The sequence below is a fragment of the Mastomys coucha genome, unplaced genomic scaffold, assembly GCF_008632895.1.
Source record: "Mastomys coucha isolate ucsf_1 unplaced genomic scaffold, UCSF_Mcou_1 pScaffold6, whole genome shotgun sequence".
Classification (NCBI taxonomy): domain Eukaryota; kingdom Metazoa; phylum Chordata; class Mammalia; order Rodentia; family Muridae; genus Mastomys; species Mastomys coucha.
This window is the reverse complement of record NW_022196912.1, coordinates 115,093,499-115,106,877: the sequence shown is the minus strand read 5'-3', so window position 1 is coordinate 115,106,877 and position 13,379 is coordinate 115,093,499. Positions and strand designations below refer to the sequence as shown.

The 13,379-nt window shown below is 49.2% G+C and overlaps 1 protein-coding gene across 3 annotated transcripts in view; it reads left to right on the top strand.

Moving 5' to 3' along the window:
* Ccdc88c (coiled-coil domain containing 88C) overlaps positions 1-13,379 on the top strand; it is a 121,242-nt gene that overhangs the window by 34,448 nt on the left and 73,415 nt on the right. For all 3 annotated transcript variants that reach the window (XM_031357541.1, XM_031357540.1, XM_031357542.1), the window contains exon 4: positions 10,701-10,770. In XM_031357541.1, coding sequence (XP_031213401.1) covers positions 10,701-10,770 — 70 coding nt within the window. The remainder of the gene's footprint in view (positions 1-10,700; positions 10,771-13,379) is intronic.

Here is a 13,379-nt window from a genome sequence, read left to right as displayed (position 1 = left end):
AACAACCCAAGAGATATGCTCGCCTCTGCCTGCTGGGATCAAACGAGTGGATCTTGTATTGTCAGATGGCTAGTGACCTAACTCTAAAGATGATGCAGTATCTGGCTGGTTACTGGCTCCTTAGGTAAAGTATCCGTTGCTGGAGATAGTCAGTGTGTGTCGAGGGCCTGTGGCCCCTCTTTGAACTAGGCCAACCTCCCTTGTGGCCCCTCTGATCAGCCGGTACTTGGTAGGTGTCTCCCAGGGAGGGCAGCCCGAAAGCAGATAACATCTGTTGAGATTTCACTTCCTGCCAATATATTACTCATGAAACTGGTTTCTTCACCCCTCCCCTCCCTGGGGTCAGCTCGTCCTGAGCTGTCCTCCCCAGTTTCCTGCTAGAGACCATATTCTTGGTGATGGAACTCTCTTGCTTTCTAGGTGAAGTGTTTTGCTAGACTCCTGTCTCTGTGGAAAGTGGCCAGTTTACAGAGATTTACCCACAGGGTGGGGGACAGTGAGGGGACTGTTGGAGGGTGGACACACAACCCCGCTCATTTATCTACCGTTTCTCTCTGCAGCCTTTGTCATTCATTCTCCCAGGCACAGACTGCGTCTAACAGTTGTCACTCATCCACTGCTGTATACCCTCCCCCACTAGCCCTGGAGAGTCAAAACTACCCCAGTGATACAGGCAGGTGTGTGTATGTGTGTGCGTGCACATGCCTGTGTCCATGCTGTCTGTGTGTGTATCCATGCGTCAATGTTCTGTGTGTGTGTCTGTGCTGTGTGTGTGGTTTTCCTCATCAGTTGGAGAAAGGAGAGAAGAAAGTTCCAGCAGGTGAACTTGTTCAGCCCTCCTTCCTTTCTATGCCTGGCCCAGAGGGATGGAGATGGCCGTGAGAGAATTTCTGTTTCTGAAGCTTCAAGACTGGAGTTGATAACCTCTCTACGTAAAAGTGGCCGTGGTCTGTCTGTCTGTCTTCAAGGGCTCCACTTTTACGACCTTGGATCTTTATTACAGCCAGGCTTTTTTTAATCAGTGGAAGAAGGAGGGAACATCTGCGGCTCCTAAGTGTGTTGGGAATGAGACCTAGCAAAACCCAAGGGTACCAGAGTGGCTTTGGGTTTAGCCAGCACGGGCTGGGGGCCTGATGGCATGCTGAGTGTGGAGTTTGGTCACCTGTGGGTTAGGAAGAACACTTGTAGGTGTTCTGAAGTTGGCAGAGAGGCTCTTACAAACTACAGATGGGGCACTCCTTGGTGAGTCACCCTGAGCAGTGGCTCCCGCTGGGGCTCTGGAGGGGAAATGTATCACTTCAGCCTTGGGGTTGGAGGACGGGGAGGGGGCACCTCTGCATCTTGTTTGGTCTCTGTCATCATCCCTCCTGCCACAGACCCAGGCAGCCTGCATACCTGCACATCTTGGTTGGTTCTTTGTTTCTTGTCATTTCACTTCAAGACCGCCTCCCTCTTAGAGCCTCTGATTTAACCTCTTCTGTTACTGTAACAAGACATCCCAGGCAGTGTAATTTATGAAGAGGTTTATGGCGCTCACAGTTTGTGGGACTGAAAGCCCAAGACCAGGCAGCTGTTTGGGATGCCTAGGGCAGGGGATGTCACAAAGGCAGGAGTGGGTGCAGAAGAGATCACATAACAGGCAGAAAGCAAGTGAGATTTAGATTTCCCTTGAGAACTCCCTAATTGCCCCCCATTCATCCAGTCCTGTCTCTTAAAGGTCCCACCATCTTCTAACATCACCACCCTGGGGACTAAGCTTTCTTTCATGAACCTTTGAGAACTGCTCACCGCATCTAAACCATAGCAGGATCCCTGTCCTCCCAGCATCCTCTGCTCAGCAGCCCACTGTCTTTGTTAAGGTGCTAGGCTTGCTGGAGGAACTGCTTCCTTCCGGCTGTGGGCTCTGAGAGCAGGTCCACCCACATACTCAGGCTGTCCTCTCTGCTCCCTCCACAATCTTCAAACAGGTTCCCCAGAAGGCACCCAGAAAACAGAGAGGCCAGTATTAAGTAAAACCACACACAGCCTTTCTCTGCCTCCTAGATGCTTGTGATGCGATGGGAGAGGGGGGCTGCTAACCCCAAAGTATTGGTGGTCCCAGGGGACTCACATAGCTAGATCTAAGCTGCTTCTGGTATGTGGAGTGATAGACCTGGATGCCACCTCAACTCCAGTTTGTTTTAAGCTCTCACAGGTCCTGTGTGATGTGGGCTGCCATCTTAGCTGAAGGCTCCTGGGCACTTGCTGCTGCTCTTGCTCTGGATCCCAAGAATGAAGAAATGAAGGTGTAGTGTGCCAGGCATGGTGGGATGCAGTAGTTGGCTTGGTGCCACTTGCTGCCTTGGTCACGGAGTTGTGCTTAGTGGAGTCCTCAGGGTAGAAGGGTCTGCTGGGGTTGGCCTGGAACCTCCCACATGACTAGAGGTCCAGAGAAGTGCCTTGTTCTTAACACAGCACTGCAATGCTGGGCTTCAGCTTTGCTGCACCCTGGACAGCATGTGTCATGCTTGTCTTATCCTACCCTCTAGGTTGCATTGTCCCCTAACTGGCAGTTGGGGAATGCAGGCCCACTCATTATAACAATCCAGTCTCCAGGGAGCATCCCCTTTCATTGCTTTCTCACCAGGGAATGTCTTGGCAAATGGAAGCCAAGAGTTCTAGCACCTGATTGACAACAGTCAGATCCCTCCTGCTTATAAGATTGGGCTCCTGTATTACTCCTGGCTGCCATTTTCCATTGCTGTCCTGTAAACTAACTGTAGAAATGTTGGTTGGTAGAGGACGGGACAGCCCTGAGGTGTAACACACAGCTCTCTTATCTCAGCTGCACAAGTCCGTCCGTCCTTTCCCGGGAGGCTTGTCATGGTGTAAAGTGGGCCCTCATCGTACACCCTTGCTAGAAGGCCTTGCGGTGTGATGCAGAGAGCCCTAAGGCAGGGTCCCATGGGAACTGGTTCTAGACCCAGATTTTATGCTACTCTGGGCTTGTTTTCTGTCTCTCTAGGAAAATTCATAAGGCTATTCTAATTTGAACTGTGGATTCTTGGAGCTGGGAAACAGCTCAGCAGTTAAGAATGAGCATGCTCTCAGAAAGGACCCAAGTCCAGTCCTCAGCACCCACCCTGGGAGGCTAATGACTACATGTAGCTCCAGCTCCAGGGGATTCAACACCCCCAGCTCCCACACCCCTGGCTACACACAGGCACACATGTGTATACATGATTAAAAAAAAGACTTTAAAAGAGTAAATTCCTCATATTTCCTGATGTTGGTTGGATTCTTTGTGCATGGATGAGACCTGCCACCCCTACACTTAATGGTTGTTGATCATCGTTAGAGAAGTTGGTCCCCAAAGTCCCTCTCTGGCTTCCTGTGACCAGGCATGTGTTCACCTCATACTGGATTCCCTAAGCACTTTCACCCAGCCTTGCTTCCTGAGCATTAGGCAGAAAGCATCCAGGAGCATCACACAACCTGAAGGGGGAGGAGCAGGCATTTCTTGGTATCCCTTGAAATGTCCTCTGGGTCCATCCCTCCTGAATTCCTTGAGCTTCTCCTGATGGGTGTGCAGTTGCTTGCTTGTCCAAGCAGGCAGCACTGGGGTCCCAGTGTATAGGATGATGTCACGCCCCACTGTCTGCCCCCAATCCTCCCCACTCCCCTGCTTCCATTCTGAAGGAAGTGGGCGAACACCCTTAGAAGCTGGAGTCCTGTTCTGCTACATGGCTCCAAAAGGGGCACTTGGTTTGCCTTTTCCCATGGTGCTGGCTTTTCTGGAGGCCCCTTCCCTACAGTTCTCTCTGGTCAGCTCAGAGGTATTTGTCTGTCTTTCCATCTGTAGGGAACAGGCTGGGGCTTGGTTGTGTTCTGTTGGAGGAGGGTTTCTGGTGACTTGGTAACCTCAGACGGGCCTTGAAATTGCCTTATCCCAGAGCACAGCTTGGCCTAATTAGGGAAACCCGTGCTGCAGTGCTTGTTCAGATCGGCTGGTTTTGGGCCCTAGGGACCCTGGATTAATTGAAACGAGGCGGAACAGATGGATTGAGTCTATCAGCAGCGCTCCATGGCAGCCTCTTCACACTAAAGCACTTCATTACCCGCTGATTGTACCAGGGCTCCTGCCCCAGTCAGCAGGGGCTGTGTTAGGACTGGAGGCCCCTGTGCAGATGGAATTACAAGCTCCTCATCTCCCGGGTCGTGCTTTGAGCGGGTGTCACAGATAAATCACTGTTTTATGTTTCTTCGCTGTAGTTAAATTGGAAAATCCAAAAGCTCTCTGTGGCTCATGGTTTTGAGGTCAAATCCCTATTGCCCTCTCAGGAGTGGCAGTGTGGGAGGCTTGCTGGCCTGGGCTGAAGTGGCAGTCTGGAAATGTCATAGTGAAGGTATGAAGCAGGTGTCAGCCGCAGGAGATGCTCTGGTGTGGGCCACGGGGAGATTGTGATACTGGACAAGCTCGCTCAGTCCTGCCCCTCTCACCCTGGCTCCTCTTGTGAAATCTCTGAGCAGCAGGTCCCACAGACCGTGTGCTGCTGGTTCCTGTCCTTGCTACCTCAAAGGAATGATGGGAGGAAAACGGGACAGGAACCTCTCTGTGGCTGGGTACTTCCAGGTGAGAGGTTTGAGATGTAGTGTGTGTGTAAGAATGCAAATCAGTGGCACAAGCGTCAGGCCACCAGGGCACAAATGACCAATGTTATACTCCTCCGAACTTCAGGGTCTCTGTGGGGCTCTGTTCATGCCACGCTGGGCAGAGTGGTGCCCTGCAGTTCCTACAGACGTTTCACAGTGGGGCCCTGATGACATCTGTAAACCAGTGAGGCCGCTCCTGAGGGCCATCCCCACTGTAGTTTGGGAATTGAGGAGTGACCCTTGTTTTGCTTTGTTTACTGAAGATGACCACATTTGGGACTCTGTAGTTTATAACGCACAGTATGTTCAAACCAGCATCACAGATTCACTTCGGAATGTATCTTTTTACATTTATATTCAGTATTCCATTTATAGACGTTCTCATGGAAAACTATAAAACATTATAAACTATTTCTTTTTTTCCTCCCACTTTGAAATAGTTCATCTTTTGCTTACGACTACAAGCTGTGAATCTTAAGGAAATAGTGAGAGATTGTGCCAGGTTTGAAGGCGTGGGTGATAGATAATGCAATACAGGAAAACAGTTGGGTTTTCAGGGTTTGGTTCCTCATCAGTATGGGAGAGAGAAGGCACCTGCATAAAAGAGGCTTTGTAGGAAGCCTTAATGCAAACCTTCAGGAATATTTTCTGACTAAATTTTCCCAACTGTCACTGTTAGAGGCTTTTTGATGCCTGAGTGGGGAGCTGATTGACAAGTAAAATGTACCATGTAAGTGGCAGGTGAAGAATTAGAAATTGAAACAGAGAGACAGAGGGGAGCAGGCGTGTGGTCTTGGGCATCGTGTCTCGGCTGAGGTTTGGGAGCTGAGAGGGCGGGCTCTGGCAGGTGCTTCAGGGTTGTGTGTGGAAGGGCAGCTCAGTGGAAAGAGCAGATTGTGCATCCTCTAGGACATGCTCATGGAACCTGGAACAGCTTTCTCAGCCTCGTCCTTTTCCTGTCAGCTCCTAAGCATCCTTCCAGTCCAGGCCGTAAGCCCCCTGCCACTGGGAAACCCTTGACAGCACTTGTGCTGTGCTGTGGCTGTCTGGCTAGTTGCCATTCTCATCCACAGCAAGGTCTGCAGTGTGTGTTCTGTGCGTGTCTGAACCCAGAGACCCGAAGGGTGTGCAGGCAGCTCACACAACGCTGATGCCATTCACGTTCCTGCCTTTTAGTCTTGACTCTGACTAGAGTGTGGGTAGGTCAATAGGAACATTCTTTGTGGTTTTTTTGCCTCTGCGGAGAGCTCCTGTTTTGCTGCATGGACCATCCCCATCTCCTTGGCAACGGAGAGCATCACTTTTCCTCCTGCTGCCTGTGCAGAGTGTTTAATTTTGGGGAGGTTTCTTCTCGATTCAGAATTAACAGCCGCTTTGTCAGCTCTTACAGAGAGTGAGTCCTGAACCTATGCGCTTGGCTTCAGCTGCTCTTAGGTTTTTGTTTTTGTTTGTTTTTGGTTTTTTCAAGACAGGGTTTCTCTGTATAGCCCTGGCTGTCCTGGAACTTACTCTGTAGACCAGGCTGGCCTCGAACTCAGAAATCCTCCTGCCTCTGCCTCCCAGGTGCTGGGATTAAAGGCGTGTGCCACCAGGCCCGGCTGCTCTTAGTTTTCTTTCCGGACAAATCATCAACCTATAATATTGAGTTTCAGCGTGCTGGAGAAATGGCTAAGCCACTAAGAGCACTGGCTGTCTTTGGGAGACCCCCAAGTTCTTTGTGAGTATGTATATACATGGTGCCTCATAGCAATCTCTAACTTCAGTTCCAGGGGGACCCTGACAGGCATGCATGTGATGATGCATATTTTATACATATATATATATGAGGCCAAACACCCATATACATTTTAAAAAGAATAAGTTTCCCTTGGTGGCAGAGGGCTGCTCTTTCCATTTTTAATGAAATGATTGTTCTTTTGTTTGATTTTGGTGACAGGGTCTCACTATTTAATGAAATGATTGTTCTTTTGTGTGATTTTGGCGATTGACAGGGTCTCACTATTTAGTCTTGGTTGACCGGGAGCTTGCTATGCAGACTTTACAAATCACCTTGAGAATGGCGAATAGAGCATTGCTTCCCACTTACCTTTTTTAGAGTGTGCTTGAAGGTTCAGGAAAGCGTGTTGTGATTCTGATCACCGTGGACATTCTGTATTTGGGTCTCCCTTAAGGTTTCCTCGCTTCCCGTTAAACATGTATCTAACAGTGTCCGTTCGTTAGATCTCCATTCAGCTTGCTCTTTGGGTCTGTCCTTAAGTCTTTGAGGCAGGATCTTACTGGGGTAGCCTAGATTGGCCTTAGACTCATGGCATTCTTCCTGCCTCAGATTCCTAAGCAGTGGGATGACAGACCTTCGATCCATGCCTGGTATGTTTTTAGGACTCTTACCGTGACTGCTGAAGACCATAGACCTTGACACTGGCTTCCTTGTACCCGCTTCCAGCCAGGGTCAAAATCCAGGGAGGGTGTTGTTCATAGTGCAGGCAGTGATGCCGTCCTGAGACCCATCAAAGCTGGGGCAGCAGGTGCCCCTTGAGTGTCTCGGCTGTTCCGCTTGGTCTTTGATTGCAATGGATGGTACCCTATATTTTGGATTTAAGGCCCAGATGGGGATGGCAAGAAGGGTACCTTTTTATTTTTACAGTATAAAGCACTTCCGTCTGGCTCCTCTCTGTGGCTCAGGCTGCCTCTGTGGGATGCAAACACACCCTCCACTGACCCAGATTTGGGGGATTGTTTGAAGCAGTTAACTGCCAGTAGGTCATACCAGAATTGGATTTAGTCCACTTTCATTTATGAAAAGGGAAATTTGGGGTTTCCACTGCATCGTATGTGAGGCAATGACAACAGATCTAAAGTGTGGTGGGGCGTTGAGGGGAGGGGTAGAAAATCTTACCCACCACACTGGTTAGTGAGGGGGTTCTCTCTGGAAGGGTGATTTGGCAAGCCTAAGGCAATGTCTAGGCTTGTCCCTCATCCCCATGTCAAGATGCAGCTGTGGTATTTTGGGGTGGTTTGGTCTGGGAGACTGGAGAACGCAGCACTGGGCTGCACTCCAGCATCAGCCAGCCCTGCTTCTCACAGCCAGCCTGGGTGGGACCAGGTGTCCAAAGCAGACTGTGTCAGGCACTTCACAGTGGCTTTCTGTTCTGAGTGCCAGGCAGAGGGGCCCCTCATCAGTACCCTGCTCACGTCCCCACTAGGCTGAGGGCCTGTCCTAGAGGGAGGCTCCATCATTGTGGGAGCCCGGACACATTTGCTAGACTTTTGTTGGGGGAGGTCAAAGGTGTAAGGGAACTGGGGGGTGGGGGTGGGCACCAAGCGCCTTGTCACCTTTGTGAGTATCCTGTAGCCATCCATGGCTGTCAGAGATTTGGCTGGTACATCAGGGGATATGAGTTAGTATTGTAGTTCATTTGGATTGAAAGAGCGGGTATTCATTTAAGTGCATTTGGAACAACTAGGGAATTGAAATTGACTTGTTCAGTTGTAAATTCTATGAACATGTACGATTCAAGTTTTTCCAAATTGCATATCAACTGCAGAGTGATGTAAGTGTAAAGTACACTCTGGATTTCAAAGATCCTTGAAAAAGAATGTAAGATGACACAATAATAGTTTTTATCTCGAGGGTTTTTTTTTTTAAGTTACTATATGTAGATACACTAGGTTAAAAGTATTATGAAAATACTTTCACTTTTATTTACCTTTTAAAAGCTGGCTTCTGAAGAATTTGGAATTACTATGTGTCTCAAGTTCCATGTTAGCAGGGCTGACCTCTGAGTCTGCTCTTGCAGGAAAGTGCTGGATGATCCTTTGGGGGAACTGGTTAATGGCCCTTGAGCATTTTCCCCATTGACTTGGCTTTTAGGAGACACCTGGTGTTTTAAGTGGAACCACTTTTAAAAAGCCTGTTTATAAACTAATTGGGTTTTATTATTATTATTATTATTATTATTATTATTATTATTATTATTATTATTATTGGTTCTTTGAGACAGTGTATTGCTGTGTAGCCCAGACTAATCTGAAACTCATGGCAGTCCTCATACCTCACCCTTGTGAGCACTGAAATAGGTGTGCCCCACTCCATGCCTTGAAACATTTTTTTTCATTGCATAAATAACGCCTTTCTTAAGGGAAATTAGGAAGTAGTGTTTAACTGAGGCGACGCCCCAGTTTTGAAAGACTGTTTTCCTAACAGCACTTTTTTTTTTCTTTTGGTCTTTTCGAGACAGGGTTTCTCTGTGTAGCCCTGGCTATCCTGGAACTCACTCTGTAGACCAGGCTGGCCTTGAACTCAGAAATCCACCTGCCTCTGCCTCTGCCTCTGCCTCTGCCTCTGCCTCTGCCTCTGCCTCTGCCTCTGCCTCTGCCTCTGCCTCTGCCTCTGCCTCCCAAGCGCTGGGATTAAAGGCGTGCGCGACCACTGCCCGGCCTAACAGCACTTTTTCTAATGATACTCTGTTAGCATGAAGCTTCTTGGAGACTTTACAGCTTATCTCGAGAACAGTGAAGAGAGTATTGCTTCCTATACTCACCCCTGTTAGAGAAGAGTGCTTGAGGGTTCAGAGGCCTGGACAGGGTGGCAGGAAAGCTACCAGGGCTCGGAAGGGGATGCAGACGGTTGTCAAGGATGGTCTTGTTCTCCCAGGGTAGCCTCTTGCTGGGGCCCAGGCAGGGCGCTGCCTAACAGGATGGGCGTGCTGGCCAGAGAGAACCCCATTTCCCAGATGCTCTGTTTGCACATGTGCTGGGAGAGCGTGGTGTGTTGCCACCTGAGAGTCGTGTTTGAGATGGCAGCGTGGTTGGCGAGGTGATGTGTGTGAGCCCAGGTACTACACAGTCCCCGCTGTCAAATGTCTCACCTCATGGTTCTGAGATAGTTTTGAGGTGCTCAGCTGTGAGACTAGCCCATTGGATGGTCTTATCCCTCGAATGTCAGCGGAAAGCCTGCTGGACACGGCCAATGCCTCCCCTTCGTGCAGCAGAGAAATTCCACTCAAGCTGCATCTTAAAGGAAACCCTTTCAGAGGCATGAAGCTTCACTGCTGTGCCATCCAATCCTTTCCTTGTCTTCCATAAAACTGGATTTACGTCAGAGTCTCTCACTGACTGGCTAGTGATCTCTGAAGATGACTTGTAGCCCCTGCCCCTGTTGCTACTGCCACACACACCACCCCCCCCACCTCCCCAGCCCCCAATTGGATTTTTCTCTTCTAATTTGTGAGAAGCAGGGTTTTTGTTGTTGTTGTTTGTTTGATTGTTTTGTTTTTGTTTTGTTTTGTTTTGTTTTTTTTGAGACAGGGTTTCTCTATGTAGCCCTGGCTATCCTGGAACTCACTCTGTAGACCAGGCTGGCCTCGAACTCAGAAATCCGCCTGCCTTTGCCTCCCAAGTGCTGGGATTAAAGGCGTGCACCACCACCGCTTGGCTTGTGAGAAGCAGTTTTAAAGCTGGAAGACAGGCCCTGCCCTGCCCAGCTCAGGGGCCAGAACAGAACTGAAAGACCCACAGATAATGACTGATGGCCATGTCTTGCCTTCTTTTGGAGGACTCCTGAGGGTCAGGAGACAGTTGTCCCCAAGGCCACCTGACTGGGTTGAGTAGCTAGTCATTCTTCTCCTAGCAAAGTCACTCTCTGTGGAATAAAAAAATAAAATCTCCTCTATCAAAATATGCCCCAAAGCCTCATCCTATGTTCAGAATGCGCAGTCCTCGGCTTGGTAATGCTCGGTGCCATCTCCATTTTTTATTCCCTATTTTGTTTTAACTGCACCAGCTATAGGAACACACAACAATTCAGAGGAGCTTTTAAAAACAAGTTTAATCCTGGCAGCCCGTTTATCTCCTCCCCAAGCTTCTGCAAATGCGGCCATCGTTTCTATTCGACGAGCAGGATGGAAGGATTACACTCTGTCGAGTGGCTTATCCTATCACTCAGAGCCTTTACAGTTGTCATGTCGCGGATGCACACTTCTCCAGTGACTTTATTAGCTGTTATCTACCCAGTGACTCTTTACTCTTCTCCTGTTCCTAACGGTGTCTTTCTCTCTTGGTCTCTGTAGGAAGTTCTCCAGCAGCTGATCGTAATGAATTTGCCCAATGTTTTGATGATTGGCAAAGATCCGCTGTCTGGTGAGTACAAGAGCCCCACCCCCACCTCCTGTAGTGCCTGGGCGATGCCATCAGTTTGGACAGCCGTTAGTCACAGCTCTGGATACCAGCTTGGAGGCAGCGCAGGGGGAAACATGTGGTGGTCTTGGTACAGTTTTAGAGAGTGGTTTATCGTCCTGAGGCTGTAAGCCAAGCATGCATTTCCCTCTCCATCTTCAGATGCACATGCGGAGACAGAGAAGGCCTGTGCTTTGTCTCTTCGGAGAGGGCTGGTTTGACTTTGGGAGTGGAAGTTATGACGGGCTTTGCAGGCACTACTTCTCTGTAAACGTGGTGTCAGACTCCATTGTGATGCCTGTGTGCCTAGACTGGGGAGTAAGCACATTTAGGGCAGCCAGTGTCTCTCTTCAGGGAGCCTGTGATGTTTGTGTATGTTCCACGAGTGGTCCCCTAGGTGGGCTCATGTCCCTCACCAGACTTAGAGCATGTGGTCAGCAAGGGTTCCTGGACACTGCGTAAGTCTGTAAAATGTCAAATCTTCCTGCCACCTTCTGGATGACCCAGGTGTAGCCACCTTTCCTCATGGTCACAGTGTGGCATGTAGTCTGCACTTCAGCTCTAGGGTGAGAGCTCCTTGTGCCAGCTCCATGTAGTTCATTCTTCGTGTGGAACCTCAGAGTAGGTGAGGTACTAAGACAAACAAGGGAACCTCTCCTACAGGGTGGGCCAAGGCCAAGGGTCCTGAAACTTAGCAGTTTTTACAGAAGGAGCCTAACCCTGTGAGCTACTCATTGGCCTGGACAGCCTGGGGTCTAGCTGTCCTTTTTTTCCTGGTTGGGACAGTACCTAAGTTGTCTTAAAACTGGAGGAAAAGTATACCCAGTGACCAGCCTAGGACGTGACTTTTAAAAGAGCCATTCACTCCATGGCATGACCTTGGGAGTGTCACCAGCAGCTTCCTGGTACAGTAGAAATAGGTAGGACATTCTTTCTGGGCTCTAGCTAGTAACATGCCTACCTTTTTTTGTTTTGGATTGGATACCAAAAAAGAAACATCCTTGACACTGGCCTGTAGCATGATGTGATGGCCCTTCTGTGTCCACCAGGTTGCTGAGTGGTTCCTGCCTGTGAGGACTCTCCCCATTCCATCTCATTGTATCAGCAACAAGAAGAGGCCTTTGGTCCTCCACAATCCAGCTCTGGCTTCATCTAGCTTTTGGTCCTCCACACTCCAGCTCTGGCGAGCCCTAGGGGAGGCTGGGACCTTAGAGACTTATATGGTGGCCCTAGGGAAGTGAGTTGCTTCTCTGAGAACTTTGTTGTTCTCCAGGTTGGTGTGGCTAGTGTTAGCCAGGAGACAGGTGATAGCTTGTAAGCCAGCAAGGGCTGCTGTTCTGTCTGCTCTGAGGGAGAGGAGGAGCTTGCTCTCGTGCCAGCCTTTGAACACATTTTAAAGTGTGGAAATGACAGTGTGCTTGGGTGTGTCAATGTCATTGCCATTTATAGGTGAGGAATTTAGTTCTGCACACACCCTTGTCATTAGGCTGATAAGCAGAGCAGCTGATTGGCAGCTCGGGCTCTCTGGGGCCTGAGTTCTGCCTGTGTCACATACCCTGTCCCAGCAGTTCCCACCGTTCAACCTTTCTGGACTGCAGAGTTGGTTAGATCATGGTGCTGAGGCACACGTCAATTGTGAATGGATCAACACGTTCTCCTTGCCCTGTTCAGCCACTACCCCATCTTTCTGCTGCCCCCAAATCTGGATGTTCTTCCTCCAGGCCCCTCACTCCTACCAGAGATAGATTGTCCAAGTCAGGGAGAACAGTCCTGTGTGGCACCAAACCAAAACACTTGGAAGTAGATTCTTTTTACACCTAGTTACTGAGCCATTTTGTTAGCCTAACCCACTTTTATTTGCATAATGTTAAATCCCCTCTGTTTTAAGAGTATAAGTTTATGCACTGCTTTTCCCCAAAAAGTCTACAGAATTGTATAACCCTCCCCTTGGTCCATCCTAAGAACATCAGGGGAAGCTGCTTTTTAGTGTTTGTCAGCAGGTGAGGTGAGTGGTCCAAGGCCTCACTGCAGTGAGAGCAACCGATGAGCGCCCATCCCAGAGGCTCTGGTTCCAGTTCCTGAGGAGATAGTGAATATCAGATATTAAAGCAAGGAGTGACACCTGAGCACGGCTGCCTAGGCAGGGCTGACTGACATGCTAGACAGTGGCCTCGAAGACTGCCTCTGAGGGCAGCAGTCATCTCCCCGTGATGCACGAATAGGCAGGTTTGACAGGGGCTCTCAAGAGGTTCTGAGAGTCAGGGAGGATGGTGGGAGACATCCGCCAACAAGAAGATGCAAACACAAATCCCAAAGGCAGAGAGACATATTTATGGAATCAAATTTTCAGTTTTAGATTTTAAAAAATAGATGTGTGAAGCATTTTGTGGTTCCTTTCAAACAAAGGACAGAGTTAGCCTTTAAAAGGAACCGTGGCTGCCCTGATGTAGAGAGAGTTCCTTTTTACACTCGTTGTCTCCTGCATCTAATGAGGGGCACACCTGAGCTTTTTTTGGCAGATGGCTCACACCACACTGTTAATCATAGCATTCTGATTGATGTTAGGTTTGTGC